Source organism: Sipha flava, unplaced genomic scaffold (genome assembly GCF_003268045.1).
Source record: "Sipha flava isolate LNK unplaced genomic scaffold, YSA_version1 194_pilon_pilon, whole genome shotgun sequence".
NCBI lineage: Eukaryota > Metazoa > Arthropoda > Insecta > Hemiptera > Aphididae > Sipha > Sipha flava.
Window position 1 is genome coordinate 1,215,949 of NW_020272758.1, and position 15,215 is coordinate 1,231,163.

The 15,215-nt window shown below is 26.4% G+C and overlaps 1 protein-coding gene across 2 annotated transcripts in view; it reads left to right on the forward strand.

Annotated features, from left to right (window-relative positions):
- LOC112681662 (B-cell receptor CD22-like) overlaps window positions 1–15,215 on the forward strand; it is a 356,479-nt gene that overhangs the window by 211,549 nt on the left and 129,715 nt on the right. For both annotated transcript variants that reach the window (XM_025551937.1, XM_025551938.1), the window contains one exon: window positions 282–392. In XM_025551937.1, coding sequence (XP_025407722.1) covers window positions 282–392 — 111 coding nt within the window. The remainder of the gene's footprint in view (window positions 1–281; window positions 393–15,215) is intronic.

Consider the following 15,215-nt stretch of genomic DNA (forward strand, 5'->3'; position numbering starts at 1 on the left):
CGATTTCCGTCGGTTTCATCGAATAGCCGAGGGGTGATATAGTTGATATGATGAAGACATGGGGTGGAGACCACGGGCAGAGGTGTGGCACGTGATTTAATATTTACGACCGACCTCATCATTTTAGCCGTCTTTGTCGTCATCATTGCTGCTGCTGCTGTTAGAATTATAGAATTAATACGATTTAATGTAATATTAATAAAGTTAACTACTGCACCGTGGTCGTGATATAATTACCATAATATTGTAGTAACGATTTCATTTTGTTTTGTTTGTTTCAGTTCCTCCGGAACATCCGGTTGTGTTTGACAGGTGGGGAAGGTCGCTGAACGTTACGGTTGGTCCGTTAACCGAGGGTGACGACGTGGCTCTCATTTGTCGGGTCATCGGTGGTAAGTAATTTTCTTCGTTGGTAGTTTATCGTCGAAACTGAAGGTATCGTTATTATTTTAGGCATAAAAATAAAATACAAAATTATAAAAAATAATGACACCTCATCTGTATACCACTGATTATGTCGTAACGTGCGTTACGCGAGGTATAATCACACTGGTGACGGAATAAAAATCCAAATCAGTACCTTTGAATCTAACGCATAATATTGTCATAGAATTCATTACATTACTAAAGAATATACATTTTTTTCAAGTATTTTATAACACGAGCTAGTAGTTGCTAATGATTAAGAAAACATTTTTGTTTTTTTTTTTTTTTTTTACTCTTTCTTATTACGATGTAATTTTCTATGAATCGGTGAACAAATGGCAATACCTATGTATCATCGATTGATATTGTGATTTTCACTGTCGCAATCAAAATCCATTCACCCAATTTTATCATTTCCGACATTGCAAATAATAATATTTTCAAATTAAAATCTTCTGGAAATATTCCTTGTTATATTTAACAATCTATTATAAAAAAGCAGACGTAATTTTCAAAGATTCATGAGATTTCAGGTCGGAAGCCATTGATTATCGTACGACCAGCTTACACCATGTGCCAGTTTTTATGCTATTGGAATTGATAGGTACTTTGTTGACACACATATAGCGAGTCACCACTTCCGAGAGAAGTTTTTTAGAAAATTTAATAACTCACCTCTGGTCCTGGACGAGTTAACCATATTTCTTGTTAAAGCCGTTCATTGTGACGACTATGCAACATAGAATTGCGTTTCGTGCTCTCGGTGTTGAATTCGTCCGTGTTTTTTAGGGGAAAAAATACTACCTTTGTATTATTATATACATTACAAGTCCTTTGGTTTTACTATACGCTGAGAGACAAATATTAATGGGCAAGAAGTGCATGTGTACGTAAAAAATACAAAATTATATATTTACTCGCTGATGACGTTATATATATAAAAACACGTATAGCAAACGTTTTTTTTTTTTCGGATCATTCCTTATTTTAATTTTTATTAATTTTTTACACTTCAAGTATGGGGTCAAAAACTGTTGACTGTTTGAACTGTGGTTTAGTGAGTGAATTTAAATGTTGTTTTATTTTTAAGTTTGAATTTTATGGTTGATTAAAACAACCATCGCAATTGTGAGAATAAGACATTTATATGAAATAAATCGATAGAAATAGTATAATGTTTTACCACTGTCTTGGTTTATTAAAACGTCACTGATATTGTATGTAAAATGTTCTTATGTTTACGCTATAATTTGTTCGCTATACAACTGTCAATATATTATTACGCGCCCGTTTAAATCAACACGTTGAACTCGTGTCAAGTTAATCAAAACTTCACCGAACGAGTTTTATTAACACGCACTATTCCTGTAACACTCATATCGATTATGTATTTTGCGTGCTTTTGTAATACCAAAAATATTACACAATACAAAGATCCTTCATAGAATCTCATGACGATTTTTACAAAAATATTAATGATGAAAACAGGGTTGGACAACATCTAATAGGTCTAAAATGAACGGTGTTTCGAGCAACCAATCTCTTGCAGAGTTTCCTCGAAATATATATGAGCAGAGTTACGCGAGTATAGTACAATGGTAAATTATGTGACATGAATACAATTAGAACTAGGTTTTAAGCTGTTCACCAACAATAGAAAACTTATTGTAGTTATTCATTTCACAACTATCTGTAGCAGAAAGCTAAGTGTTAGGTTACTCGATAACTTTAAATTTACTGAATATTTAACACCGGGATACACATTATACGCTAATAATTTAGCAAAATAGTTTATTTATTTAAATAACTTCGAATAATATCTGGTGGAAGGTATTTAAATCGGCATTAAGTGTACCAAATGAACGATTTGTATAGTCGTTTCCCGTAATTTCGTAAACATTTTTTCTTTGGGGTATTGAAGTATTTTACTACGTATTTTTTCGTTCATATTTCTCGATATTTAATAATTTATTCTTCTTTTGCATTATTCAATATAATGATTGGTTTACACCAACATCCATTTTTTTCTATCATTAGCCTTCCTCTTTAATTCTTAATATGGAATAAATTCTTGATATTTTATTATGTGACTAATATATTGCAATTTTGATCTCATTAACTTAATAATTATGATTGGTTAATAGATCCTTTTAAATATTTAGTATTTCTTTTTTTTTTTTTAATTTATTTTATTATTATTTTGTTATTTTTTTCTTAAAACATGGTAAAATTATTTTCAATCTCTAATAAAATAATTTTATTAAAAAATTCAAATCAAGGAAAAAAGAAACGTTATTTCTTGTGAAATAATGCCAGCTAATAATTATTACACTACTTAGTAAATAATTCCGGATACAGCCAAGGTCTGTTTAAAGTTTATGAACTTTTTGTTCTTATAGACTAAGCTGAATAAATGTACAGATATTTTTTGACCCTCGAGGATAAAAAAACAAATCTTTCTTGTTATTTGACCTTTATAAATATAAATTTGTAAAAGATGTTGGTGTATAATACAGTAAATTTCACTATACATTTTTCTATTGAAAAAAGAAAAATCTAAATCTAAAAACCTATGGTTTTTGTTTTTACATTTCTCCTTATTTATAAATATTTCCATGTCTATTGCAAAAGTGACTGCTTTATATTTTCGAGTTTACCAATAATGATTTGTTATGACCAGCATAAAACTATGTACTATAGATGTATATGTAACGTAAATATATGATGTTAATAATTATTTAAAAATGTAATTGACTTATATAAAAAAAATATTAATATATATTTTACGGGTTAAGTTCAAAAATGCGTAGTTTACACATTACTCGGGTAAAGTACACCTTATTTATATGAATAGTATAATGTGTACATTATCTAGTGTGCTATAAGGTTAATTCAAAAAAAAAAAAAATGATTAAGTACCTAAACTATGTATTATTAAGTTATTATTTTATAATAAAAAAATTTAAAAAATTAAATATATTTATTTATTGGAACAGTTTGAGGCATTTTGAGTTGCAAAATATCTCCCCAGATGTACATTTACTCGTACATTTATTTGTTAAATGATTATTTTCACACAAATATTTTTTTTAAAACTGACCACCGAACAAAAATTGTGCATTAGCTATTTCACATATAATAAGAATTTATTATATTAAAATTTTTTTGTAGCCGAAACTTATAAAATATTTATAAAAGTTTTATTATGATTTATTTATTTTTATTCACGTTTCTTATTTAAGATAGTATCTTATAATATTTTGATTCCGTTAAATTTACCGAATTTTTATTCTTTTCATTCATTTATTTATTATAATTTTCATATAATTTATCTTTTTGTGAAGACAAGTTCCTTTAAAAAAAAAATAAATGATCAAACATTAATAAACCAAACAAGTGAACTCGAAAATCAATAGCGCCGTCTGTAGTTTAAAATTATTATACAATATCAATGCACACGATTTATCATCATGTAGGTACAATGTATATTTTATCGTATTTTATCAATATTATCTATAATTCATATTTTGTCATATTTTATTTTATGAAAATACATTGTCCACTCAAAGGTAGATAATGAACAAATTACCCGGTTAATGTACTTACAAAATTAACAATTTACAAATATGTTTACTTTATCTAATAAACATGGGCAGTGTTCACATTACCCGACTTTCTTACTCTATCCGTAACATATATTTGTATAGGTATTGTAAAATTTATGACTCCGTCAATAAGTCAATTATTAACAGTTCATAACTAGGTATGGGTTGAACTGAAGTTTTCACAAATTCGAATCCGAATTCGAACATAATTTTTTTCTCGAACTGTTGGAACTCGAACTATTTTCGAACTTTTGATCTTTCGAACTTTGAAAAATTAAAACATTTAAAAGAGCACACTTAAAAATTTAAGTTTTAACTAACTAGGTATGACAAACTTAAAAGTTTAATATAATAATAGAAGTAAAATAATTAAGTAATGTTATTATTTATAACTTATTTCTAATTATTATATAACTTGTTAGTTATTAATTTATATTTTTTTATTTAACTAACTTTATGAATTATGTTCGAATTCAAACTTGTATTTTTCTCGAAATTTGAACTGTTCAAATTTTTTAAAGTTCGAGGTGTTCAAAGGTTCGAAGTGTAGGAGAACCCATCCCTAGTTATAACACATTTTTGTCCATTTATCGTTTTTCAGTATATTTTGCTTATTTGTAGTTTATTATTCATAACAAATTATAATTTGTATTAAAATTATTTAGAAGCCGATAAAAATAAAATACCTATATTTCACGGAGTGTAATAATATTTTATTACTTGAAGATAAAAAGGTAAAACGTACGTAATCGTGCTATTTTTTTTAGATTGCAATTGTATCATACTCTGTTTATGTAAAAAACTATAACCAGAGCAATTGTTTTTTGATATTATTTTTTATATGTGATTAATAGTGAACAGTGGACATATTTGTCCGGACATCGGTCGTAGCGCAATTGTGTATCAATTTTATATTATTTTGTGTATTTTGGAGCATGGGGAAAGTTTCGTAAGTTTTATAATAGTAGTTTCCATAGAAAATAATTTTTGACCAGTGTTCTGTAATCATGGGATATATAATTTTTGTAATTAGTATAAAAATTGAACAGAAACAACATATTAATATATTAATCAAGTAAGCAATATATAATATATGGGTATAATATGTAATTAATAATTTATATAAATAGTATAATATAGTAGTATATTATGGTTTACAAGAAATATATTGAAAAACAAGAAAAAATCCAATTGGCAAGTGAAATGTGGTGTCGAATTATATTTTATTTATTATTATTCCATCAAACCAAAGAACATAATTACCTATAAATGTGATTATTCAAGTTAAGTATACAAAAAATATACATATACATGTACTCGATAATTATGCATAGCATAAAAAAATATTTATATAATAAATCTTAAGTTAGTTTGGATCGTATAATTTATAATTTTTGATAATAGTAAAAGACATAAATATTTCGTAGAAAAGATAAATAATGAAAACTAATTTGAATAGGTTAAATATTATTTTTAGTTACTGAACAATGGTTTCGTTTCCCTCACCAAACAGTATGAGCTATATTGTCTTTATAGATTTGATTATAATTTTAAAAAAACATATTTGATTTAAAATTATGTTTTAAAAAGTTTATTGGTCATAAAAATAATCTATGATGGTAATAACTTTGTAAAAATAAGTATTGACTTAACTCTTTTTTTTTATTTCATGTTTTTTCTTACTCTCTCTCTCTCTCTTTCTTCCATCTTGATCCATCACGACAGTTTTATACCGTTATTCATTATTATTTTGAATATAAATGCCATAATATCAAATCTAGGAGATTTGTTGAATAACTAAAAAATATTTTTATTGAAAACAAAGACTTATATTGGTTTTATTTTATTAAATTGTATTCTCTTTTAATTTGTATTTTTTCAAAAATATTAAAATATGAAAATTCAAAATGTATTCAATTGTAAATTCATAAATATAATTTAAGAATGTTTTGAATTATTTTATAACTTTGAACAATGTTTAAAACAAAAATATATCATATTTAAAAACCAGTAAACTGTACTAATAATAATAATCATAATAATAATACTTATAAGTGTTTTTAACTATTTGCGTGTTCGAAAATTTGTTTTATATATCTTTTGAAGTAATTTAAAACAACAATATCACTATTTTCAATCAAATTAAAACCATTTACAATGTTTCAAAATTCAAAATTCAAGTTTTTACGAAATTAATTTTCCTAGTCAAATTGACTTCTACACAAAATATGGATGTATCTCATTACATAGTGATATATTGAAACTATCAATATTATATTATAATATCATATAACAATCTATCATTGTTGATTAGGTAGGAATAATATAAATTTTACTTTTCCCGAATGAGCAAAAATTAAATAATTATATTAAGTCTGTTAATAGTTTACTCGGCTAATATTTTTCTGGCTAATTATTTACGTACATGTAAGGTAATTAAATAGAACACTATTATTGCTTCAAAGCAATTCATTGTGTTATGCCTATCGATTCGCAGGTTCAACATTTCCATTTACGAAATAATGGCCGCTTGTAGGTTAATATCGTGTTTGTTTTCATCTTATATTTCCCGTTATGGTTTGTTATTCGAAAAGTTTGGAACCTCCACCCGTCTAAGTGATCGATTAGTCGTAGGGTGCACGCAGTTTTCTTCTTCTTCTTTTATTTATTTATTATTTTTATTCTTGTTCTGCAGCCATTTGTCGGGAGATTAATGTAATGGGAGAAAAAAAAACCCGTGTAAAGTTTGTTGTATTTGATTGTGATGAAAAATCAAGCTTGTTTGGTGCGTTTGTGCTTGTCTGAAATATGTTTTCCATTTCCTCGTAAGAAAAAAAAATTAGACCAACTACAATATTATATACAAGTTTGGTGTTCAGTTTTTCCACTATTACTATCGGTTATTCTTGAGTCAATATTTCGATTTCTCGTTTTATTAATACACCTCGATGTACAATGTGCATGTGCAGCAAGAATTAGAACACTATTTAAAATCCATCGTCTTGTGTGAATTCTAAATATTTTATGTAGAACGTTGTTTTAACGACAATCTGGATCAATTCAAATTAGGTTCCTATGTTTTTTTTTATTTTTATTTTTTTTTCATATCGATTATTTCGATACTATAAACTTTTGTTTGCTATTTCATCCGAATGTCTAAAATGCAAGATGGTTAGTCCCATAAGTTTATACAAAAGTTCTCTCTGTCCCCTGGGGTGTATTACTTGGGTCAGTTTTCGATGTGACTCCAATTACATCCTCTTCTCCCATTATTGTAAGACCATTTTTACGATATATTTATTTGAAACCAAATGGTTTAAGCGAATTTATTGAAACTTAGTGGGGAAGTAGTCATATAAGTGAATTAAAGATAGAAAATCTTTGTGAATGTTATTTTACTATTTATTTGTCTATTTACATTGTTAAAAAAAGAATAAAAATAAAAAAGACAAACACATACATTTTTTTCTCATTAAAAAAATAATTAAATTAAATTAAAATAATTGAATAGCTTACTTTAATTTTGTGTTTCATAAATTTAAACGTTTTAAACTACAGAAGTAATTGAAGTGACTTACACGTATATATTCAGTACCGGCTCGATATATTTTAGGGTCCAGTCTAGAATATTATGGGGTCCCATGAATATTTATTTTTTTATTATTTTATAAACTTCAAGGTTTTTGATTCAGTATTGATTTTCGTCAATAATAAGTTATTATTTTTTATTATTATTAATAACTCTTTTATAGTGATAGTATTATTATGCAATTATTTGTAGATGAAGTAATATTTGTGATACATTATGTGATACATATGTGGGGTCTTGCACAAGTGGTGGTCCAGTACGACCGCATAGCTCTCGGGGCACTGTGTATGTCTTCAACTTTTATAAATATTTTATAAACATATTTTTATTAAGATTAACAATTCAAGCATAGGCGTGCCTGAAAATTTCGTGCAGGTATGGCTAATAACATTTTTCATTAGGAAAATTGAAATTTCAATTAGGATACGAAGACAAAGAGTGACTTATACAGGATACACTACCTCGAGAACATACGTAGTAATTGTAGCTACTACAGTAACTATAACTAGTAAATAATATACTTATTCTCTTCAAAAAAATAAAAGGTATATAACATAAAATAGAGCTACACGGGTACTTATAGCTATGGATATTAGATAATAAATAATATTGGTTAATTTTTGTCACAGACATATTATATACAGACATACATATATAATATTTTATGTGAAAATATTTATTAATTAGTTCTGTTTTATTTAATTATTCTTTTTTTTAGTAATTATTTTTAATGATTTAATCATAAATTTAAAACGGAGCTAGATTTTGTGTATAATTATAGAATATAATTTGTGACATTTATTAAGATTTTAATTTATATGTATAATTAAGTCATTAATTTTTACCCAATCAATTATCACAGTTATTTATATAAATATGTCTCATATAGTCGTATACTCATATTTATTGAATTCGATTATACATATTGCATATTGTATAAAATAAAAACATAATTAATTTCAAAGGTAAATTTTTTATGTGTTGTTTATTCCAATTAATCTATTTACTTATTTAGTTAAGGTCACTGGTATTTTAATGAAATCAATTGCTCATTAAAGTAATTATTATCATACTCGTATTTTGTTATAAGCACTTATATTCATCTTATATTTAGATAGAATAGTAAATGTATGATAAATTTATCTGTTCATCACATCTTTCATTTCTATGATTACGAATTCAGGATTATAAATTATTGATTTTTGTATTTATATGAATATATAATACAGAGTAATAACCTTCTACATCAATACAAGATAGGCAATCAATATTTCTTGAAAATAAATATAAAATTACAATAATCGACTTTATAAAAGTATTTTACGGTGCATTTGGTCTACATTTATTAAGTAAGATATCTTCGAACTTAATAAATATTATTACATTATTAATGAATATTAAATTAATTAGGTTTATTTTAAAATAATTATATAATACCAGATACTTCAACTATCTATTAAAAATTAAAAATTCATATTTTACTACAATTTTTTTGTATCTAGTAATTTTAATATTCCTTTTGTGATATTCTAATATTTTTTTTTTTTTAATTTGTAACTTAGTCATAAGTATTACAATTTTAATATTGAATTATATTTTATAATTGGATCTCGGTTCATAATGTATATGGTATGTTAAATATAAATAAATAAGTAATTTATATGATATTATTAGTACTTGTTTAATAAAAATAATTGTCATTAAATATTATTTAAACTTTAAAATATCTATGTATTGATATAAACAGTGAAATCGGAAAAATAAATGAATTTTAAAAGATAAATTATAACTGTCCTTATAGTCATATAATTTTTATTTTTGATAGCATGGTATTCAGATTATATTTAACAATATAAAATAATACGTATTATATATAGTTTTAAGCCATCACTTTTACATTTTAACTATAATTATGTAGTTGGTAAATTATTAATATTATAATAATCACAAATAAATCTAATTATTTAATTACATTAATTGTACAAGACTTAAGAGACTCTCGTGGGTTTTAAATGATAATTCATCCTCAAGATGATTTTAAACGTTTCTTTGATAGTCTCAAGAAATCATACGCTATAAAGGAATAAGATAAAACTGTATTGTTAGATAAGTTTATCATTTACATCAATAAATACTGTAATAAATCTTTTTTAATTCACACAATTATATTCAAACACTATTAAAGATAAATACTCCTAAATTGTACGTGATTTTAACCGTTAACTATGTAATACACAATATTTTATTCACTATTAATTTGGTACTTATATAGATTTTACGTTTTTTATTATTTAGTCACCATTCCATGTGGTTTAAAAATAAATACTTAACAATATAAATTGAAATGTCCTAAATTAATTTATTACAATTTTTTCACAGTATTAATATAAATGAAGTTTTATATTTCTGACCGAATTTTAATTAAAATGGGGAACAAGTTCAAGAGGTCGGTGTGATGAGTGATGAAACTATGAGGAATTATATCCTAGATAAAAGGAACCCCTTAACAGAAAAAAATATCACTGTACAAGAAAAATATTAAGGAAAATATGTATTTCTATAATATACTTAATAAAGTTAAAAATTAATTTATTCAGTAACTAGGATTTTTTCCAATTGGCAAAAATAAAAATAAAATTTCAAATACCTTTTATAAATTATCAATTTATAACGTGTTGACTATTTTGTTGATTTTTAAACCATATGATATATTATTAATATATTTCCAAATAAAAAAAGAAATATAAAATACTATAACAATAAAAATAATATTTTATCTTATCTGATTTACTAAATAAAGTGTAATATATTGGTTCTATTATAATAATATGTTGTTTCTGAAAAGGTTGATTAGATTCCATTTAGTTGATATTATGCTTTTGTAAAAATCCTAATATTTTTACCTTAGTATTTGATGTGATAATAAAAGATGCAGTCATGGATAAATTTAAGAGAATGGAAGTATTCAGCGAATAGAGATTGTAATATGTATATTTTAATAAGGAGGTCTAAAAATCATAATATCTATTATCTTCCATAGATTTAAAACTGCTCGTGCTTTTGAATTTATTGTTACATATAATATTTATGTAGGTGCTAAATACAATAGAAAATTTTATGTTCAAAAATAATACTGGTTTAAAACAGTTTTATTTTACTTTTGGATACCAATAAAAAAAAAAAAAAAAATTAAAAAAAAATGTATGTACGGGTTGGACATTTCGGAAAGGGCGTACACCGTTTGGGTGAATCGACCCAAAATATATACTTTTTGGGCGAATAAATGTATACCGTTTGGACGAAGACTATTTAACTAAAAATACCGTTTGAATGGTATAAAAATGTTTAGTATATACATTTAACAATTAATTAACCAAAATTATATAAATATTAAAATTAATATTAAGTTCTGTTTAAAAAAAAATATTGATATGAATATTAATAATATTATTATTTATAAGTAGGAAATAATCTACGGTCAAAAAATTAAAATAATAAAATAAAATTACAGATAATATATTTATTAGTAGTTTTTAAAGCTATTGGCCTGATATCTTAAACCTAAACATTTTGTGTATTCTAATTGTTAATTACCCCCTTTTATATTTATTCCATGTTTCTTGTATAAACTCTTTATTTTTTATTAGCAATAATATCATCCGTATCTGTCATCAGATTTCTATCTCGCGCAGGTAGAAATAGTTTTATTCACCCAAACGGACTATTATTTTTTAGTCAAAATTATTACCTTCGCCCAAACGATCATTGTCCTTTAGGCCGGGCGTACATTGAGATATAGGCAGTGCAACGCAGAAAATACTGTGTGAGCTATATGAACACATATTACTACACAGTTCTGTGCCACCATTCACTTAGTGATGAGCGAAATTATAGCAGAAAATTTAATACGTTTTCAGTTCTGAATCAGTTTCTGATGGATAAATTTGATGAACTTTTATTATATTCATTAAATACACGTAAAAAAAATGTGGAAAAGTATTTTTTTAATTTTGTCTTCATATAGTTGACATGTAAGACAATATAATGTCGGACGGCTTCAATCACAAACTCTTCTGTAATAAAATTAAAATAAAAAATAAAATTTGAAATACATTTAAAAAGGTGGAAATTATGTTAAGCCGGCGCGTGTGGCACGTGCGCAGTAATCTATGTCGTGGACACTGCGCGACGCATGTCGACACAGGCACAGTACTGCTCTGCCCTGTCCTGCCTCTCAATATGCGCTAGTACGTTCTAACTAATAGATTATAAAAAACTACGCTGCGCTGCGTCGCCTGTGTCTCAATGTGCGCCCGGCCTTAGAAACGTCTAATTTAAAAATCAAAACAATGTAACAAAATCATATGATGTAAATATTCGTTACGCTTCAATCACCTTATTCGCTTATAATATTGGTAAATTATTATTGATTTTAATATTTTGTAACTATTTTTACGTATTTTCTTTTAAAATATTCTCTATTATAGAGATGATTTATAATTCTAATGTAATATTGTATTGTTGATTTATTAGTATGTAAAAATGTGTTTTAAATTAATTCGAGATATTTAAGAATACTTGAATAATAATTATTATACTAATAATGTTTTTGGTATGAAATAAAAATTAAATTTACTACTATATAATTGCTGTATCATCGAATAAAATTATAATAATTTTTAAGTATTTAGGTTGCGTGTACAGATAAAAAAAATAACTAAAATAAAAATTTACTAAACGTTTGCTTAAATCAAAAACCATAAACTAAAAACTAAACGTTTTTATACCTACTATTATAAAAATAAATGATTCTCGAACATTAATATCGTAATAATATTACGTCATATTATGACGGATTGGATGAATTGTAGTATATACTACGCTCATGACGATGACGTGGAAATTTTTACGAACCGATAATAGTAAAATTTCAAATTTAATAATAAACGAGTGATTTAATCACATAATTCATGAATTCACGTGTAATTAAATTTACAAATCCACGTGAATTTATTTCACGCGCTTATAACCCTAATTTAGATAAACGGTTTTTCATGGATTTCAGTTGTACCAATTATAAAATATTAATAAATTTATAAATTTATTAAAACTTGATGTTTTTAAAGTGAAACTTTTGCGAATTATTTTTTCATGTTTCACATGAAAATAACCGAAATAATTTTGTTTAAAATTAATTCGTTTCAACCAGTCGTTCTTTCCACATAAAATAATGTACAATATCAGAGCAGGTAACGTAATGTAATAAAGTATTTCATTAAAATGTTGTTTTTTTTTTTTGAAGTGAGTGCTTGTCCATGAAAGCGCTAAATATAATATTAATCGACAGCAAATTAAATAAATGCTAAACAGTAATCCTTCGTTTCGGAATTTCGAACTTGTTATATGTTTTGTTTACATGTCATATGATATATAACGATCACAATACGTGCATAGTTGTCAGTGGAAATTGAATGTTTATATTAAAAATGAATAAACTATTACTGCTCGAACAATTCGTTTTATTATCCCTTTAAAACGTATAACATTTGCATGCGTATGATTATGTATGTACATTACGATCGCGTAGACGTAACAATATCGCGTTGAAAACTCGACGTTCAGCGTGTACTCGCGAAGTTAGGATATTCGTATATTAGTAAAATCGTCGATTTCGAACTATATTATGCGCCCCGAGTACGCTGGAATATGGTCGGAAATCAAATAATATTATCCACAAAATTTCAATAAAAACAACTACATTTCGTTGCGACGGTTAATTGTTACGATTTCGTGTATCGACGCATCTAAAATATATTATCGGACAACAACGATGATTATTCATTAGCCGTTATATATGTACAGGGTATGGCTAGGTTTTGACAACACTTTACGCATAATATACACGTGCGCAACATTCCGTATGTAACATAATGTAATACTTCGAATAAAAAAACAATTGCATCCTTCGATTCCATGCGCGTATAATAATACCGTTTATCAAGTTGAGCGGTGCAGCAAATTTTTACACAACAACATTGCGGCATATTATTATTATTATTGCGACACGCATCTGTTGCCTCTTATTCGTCGCTGGCGACGATGACGTTGCCGTCGCCATTGGCTGTATCGCACGCACCGTTAAACCGATACAATACGAAACTTATGGGTTTTCGTAATATTCGAAACTTGTTAGGGGGAATACCTTCAGGGGTAACGATAAGGACTCTATTATGTGTTACGAGCCAAAAACGTAGTTGCAAAGGTGGTAGTGGTAGTGCTAAGAGGTTGTTGATATAATATTATCAAAACGCATTCTACTAGACGACACATACACTGCTGGTACCTTAAAACCTTGTACCCGTATAAACATAAACGCGGGCGCGCGCGCGCGCGCGTGTGTGTGTGTGTGTGTGTGTGTGTGTATTATAATATAGACTTTCTATTATTTTACAATATTATATGGGTTACGTGTGAGACTTGCATGTTTGTTGTCATTTGCAGCACCACGAATCCCTTTTATACCTGTGCCCGGATTATTTCGTTTTAGTAAAAACAGAAATAATAATATAATACGTCGGGATGACAGGTGAAGTGAGGAGGAAACTTATTAAGAAAAAATAAATAAAAATATTTTTTCTGATCAAACATAGGTACACATATATGAAACGAGTATTGATGCGATGTGTCATAAATGACCATGAGAGTTTTCTGAGGAAGACTTTTCTCAGTTTCCATCCTTTGACGTATCTTATGTTATGTTTGCGTTTTGTTTGTTTCCCATGTGAGCACGTAAGTAAAACGTCATGATGAGGTGCACACACGAGTATACTCCTTTTATACCCTTTTATACCATCTATTTTTGTCCACAAACACATATATGTATACATGATTTTGGCAACAATCGCTTTTCGTTAATTGAATCTTCTTTATGTTGTTCAAGACACAGATAATATAATGGACTGTAGATTAGATAAATCAATTTTGTGAATTCACAAAATTCATTTACACTCTTAACACTATTTCAATTACAAACCATATGTATTGGTATTTTAATTTCAAAAGATTTTTATTATATGTTTTTACAATATATATACAGAGTGATTTTTTTATCGTGAACCAGTTAATATCTAGGAAAGTATTAGGAATTTTAAAATAATTTTTTTTTTTAAACTTTCTATGTTTTATTATTTTACACTATGTTACAATTTTAATAATTTTAACTTCCTCCCTTATTCGATAAGACATTATCAACTTTTGATTTTCAAATGGCAATACCTATTTTTGATAACGAAAATGTATAAACATACTGAAAAAAATAATTTTAACGTTTACAGAATTTCATTTCAGTAATCCGTTTGCGACTTATTACTGTTTAAATATTTGTTCAATTTACTGCTACTGTGCAATTTATCAAACACAACGGTAAAAACCAGAAGTCAAAACGGAATGATATCTCAATTTAACAATACCCATAACGGTCATAATCGATAATAACTCTTAATAGCTTAACTCTTAATTACTCTTAAGTACTCTATTAGTCTTAATAACTCTTAAGCACCTAACAAGATAGATAAACAATACTGTTGGAAAAAAAA